The sequence below is a fragment of the Castor canadensis genome, chromosome 7 (genome assembly GCF_047511655.1).
Source record: "Castor canadensis chromosome 7, mCasCan1.hap1v2, whole genome shotgun sequence".
Classification (NCBI taxonomy): domain Eukaryota; kingdom Metazoa; phylum Chordata; class Mammalia; order Rodentia; family Castoridae; genus Castor; species Castor canadensis.
The window spans coordinates 120,740,162-120,743,651 of record NC_133392.1 but is presented as its reverse complement, the minus strand read 5'-3'; the positions used below and the strand labels follow the sequence as shown (position 1 = coordinate 120,743,651).

The 3,490-nt window shown below is 42.7% G+C and overlaps 1 protein-coding gene across 31 annotated transcripts in view; it reads right to left on the bottom strand.

Annotated features, from left to right (window-relative positions):
* Positions 1 to 3,490, bottom strand: part of Lrp8 (LDL receptor related protein 8) — a 73,416-nt gene that overhangs the window by 11,455 nt on the left and 58,471 nt on the right. For all 31 annotated transcript variants that reach the window (XM_074080065.1, XM_074080075.1, XM_074080066.1 and 28 more), the window contains 2 exons: positions 2,325 to 2,466; positions 1,240 to 1,392 (listed from right to left, as the gene is read on the bottom strand). In XM_074080065.1, the coding sequence (XP_073936166.1) occupies positions 1,240 to 1,392; positions 2,325 to 2,466 (295 nt within the window). The remainder of the gene's footprint in view (positions 1 to 1,239; positions 1,393 to 2,324; positions 2,467 to 3,490) is intronic.

Sequence of the window (3,490 nt, the reverse complement as noted above, 5' to 3'; positions counted from 1 at the left end):
CTAGAAGGAAAAGAGCATAGGAGTCACTTGGACAGAGCACTTTGTTGCTTTAGTGCCTAAATTATTGCCTCCAGAGTTACATGTAGGGACTTATCCTCGGGACTTAGCTTAAATGCCACTACTGTGAAGCCTGCTCTCACCCGCCCCCCACCTCCAAAATGAGCCACAATCTCTTCAACTGAATCCTAAGTACTTCCCTTTGATTTGATAAAGGGGAGTTATTAAAATAATGTAGAATTAAGTACGGCAAGAATACCATTGTTCCATCATTAGGCTGAAATTCTTACTCTAAACAACTGAACCCGGAAATCATAAAGATGCAAAAGACTCACACTCAAATAAAAGGTCCTAGCCATACATCAAGACGGGGAAATAACCATAATTTGTGTGGTTGAAGTATTTTTATCAGTCCCAATCATACTGCAAATGGGCTTCTATGTAGTATTCTAAGTTGTAGGTAAGAAACAGTCAAACACATAGTCATCTATATATAAACAGTAACTAAAGCTAGGAGATCAAGTGTTCTCAACTTGAGATTTTCAATGAATTCCTGGAGCTTCTTGAAAACTGAATTTAAAATATGTATGTGAAGCGAGAGCACACAAGGGAGGTGTGAGGATAGGTAAAACACCTAAAAAATTAGCTAGCATTTGTTGCCCTTAACGCAGAGAAACTAAAGCAGATACCTTAAAAGCAACTGAGGCTAATAGGAAAAGGGGATCAGGAACTAGAGAAAAAGTTAGATCAAAAAGAATTAACCGAGAAGGTAACACACATGCACAGGAAATTAATGTGAGTCAACTCCCTATATCCTTATCTCAACTAGCAAAAACCCTTGTTCCTTCCTATTATTGGTTATACTCTTTCTTCAACAAAATTAGAGATAAGGGCAAAATAGTTTCTGCCCGGTATTGAGGGGGTTGGTGGGGAGATGGAGGGGGCGGAGTGGATGGTAAGGGAGGGGGTGGGGGCAAGGGGGAGAAATAACCCAAGCATTGTATGCACATATGAATAATAAATAAAAATAATAATAAAATATGTGTGTGTGCGTATAGATAGATAGATAGATAGATTCTTTTTCTTGGGAGAAGAGGAAGCCTTGAAAGGCCTTTTTAAAAAAAGAAGAGTATGCAAAGACAACAAGTAGCCAGAGAGGACAGAGGAAAACTGAGGATATTGTGTCCTAGAAACCTAGGGTAGGGTCTGGCACTGTCAGGGGCAGAAGTGAACTCTGCTTACTTCGGTAGCACCTCTTCATGTCTGGGCCCAGCCACATTGTGTCAGGACAGGCACATGTGTACTTGGGAGAATGGCTGGAGATCTGAGGAGCAGGAAGGCATAGGTACTCACAGCCTCCATTGGGCTGGGCACTCAGCTCGCAGGCATCTGCAGCTAACGGCAGAGAGAGAGAGAGACGATTAGGGCACAGACAGGATGACATGCTGGGTATTCTTGCCTCCCAAGTAAGAGGGGGGTGAGACCCCTCTTATTTGCCCTTCTCAAAGAGCTTACCCTACTTTTATTGGGCACTTAGCAGCACTGTACCTGGTATTTTATCCACAGTCTCATTTAATTCTTCTAACAATCCTGAAGGTGTTATGTCCCATATTGACAGATATACACCCATAGGCCTAAAAAGAACAAACTTGTCCAAGCTATACCTCTAGAAATTTTGGAGACAGAATTTAAATTGAGGTATGTTGGCCTCCAAACCCTATTTTCCCCCTAAATCACATGCTACATCCCTCTTACTCAAATTTCTAGACCTAAAATCAGGCACCAATCTTATCACCTCACCCTTCTTTCCTTTTCCACTTTCACCCTGGCAGCCAACACCTCAGTAACAGAATTAGTATATCCTTTGCTAGAGGAGGAGACAAGCCAGTAGTGGGATTCCTGGATTCTATTCTCTACCAACAGGCTGACTTACTGTATGGCTCTAGGACACATTAGTTTATACAACTGCAAAATGGATACACATACAAACAAGAAGCAAATGGATCATGGCCAAAAGAATAAGGTAAACCCGAGTTTCAGTTTTTGTTCTGCTGCCTGCTAACATTATTTTACCTCTCTAAGCTGCAGTTTCCTCAGCTGTTAAATAAGAATATATATGCTTTGTAGAATTGGAAAAAACAGGAGAATTATGTATTTGTTTATTCCCAGCCTTATTTCACAAAGACTTCAGGCAAAATGAGACAAAATGATAAAGCACACTACAAGAGGTTGTTATTATTCCTGGGAATTCTAGTCATGGTATGAATGTGAACACAGGCTGCCTGGTGGCAAGAGAGGACACAGACCGGGGATCAGAGAAAGCTCACCTCTTGGCTGTTTCAGCTCATGGAAGATAACAATATCATGTGGGTTATTGAGGTTCTCAGCCAGGATGGAGATTTCCAGGCCATTGAGCCGATTTGCACTGAAAATGGCCTCATTCTCCAGATCTGTCCAGAATACCTTGTCCTGTGGGACAAAGATGTAGAGGGTAGAAGGCCTAGAGTTGGAACTCATAACCTCAGTCTGAGGGCCTGGCCCCAAATCATAGTGACACATAGTGACAAGAACTGCCCGGACATCTTTCCCAAGCTAGCCTGTCCGCAGATTCTCAGGGGACACAGCCTCTGATACATGATTGAACTCTCCTGGCTCCCTTCTATCTTAGAGGATATTTTGGTGATTCTGAGCTTTGACTTGAAGGTCACAAACCTACTCACTAATTCTGAGCTTTCTGGAGCCAGTAGAAATCCAAGGTTGGATCTCGATAGCTATTACCATTACTGAGGCCAGGACTAAGATTGGAAGGGATATGTGAGCTACTGAGGGAGATCTGCTGCTGGACCTCCTTCAGGCTCTGGGAAGAAACACGAATCCACATGGTTAGTCCATAGACACCTAGACATGCATCTGTAGGCAAATCCACAATTACAGATACAACCATGCATGCCATATACAGATCCAGACACATACCCAAATGCTCATTTACATACATTAAGGCATTCTTGTACCTAAATAAGATCATCTGAATATTGGTGCAAATACAAACACCAGCACATACAGGAAGCACACTTTTACTCAGATACATATATACACATGCACATACACATATTTTACACATGCCACAAATATGCTGAAGCACATACACGTGTCCAAACACACCTGACTTCTGAAGCAGGAGCTGAACTTAAGAAGTGGAATTTTACCCACAATTTCAAGCAGTGCTGAGTGAAGCTGCTCCAAGAAAACACTGCCAGCCACAGACCACTGTCCCCTCACTTTCCCTCCCCTGGGTGGCAGTTAGTTTTGGGGAGAGGTGGGTATATGGGATCTTGGTAGGTTCCGGCTTCCTTGTTTCCCAAGAAGAAAGGTTATTAGGGTCAGGGCAGAGAAGGGTCTTGACTCCTAATCTTCCTGGGAGCTTCTTGAGGACTAGAAAGTGTCTGATTCACTTCTATGACCCCTGGATCCAGCAAAGATCAACAGAAATGTA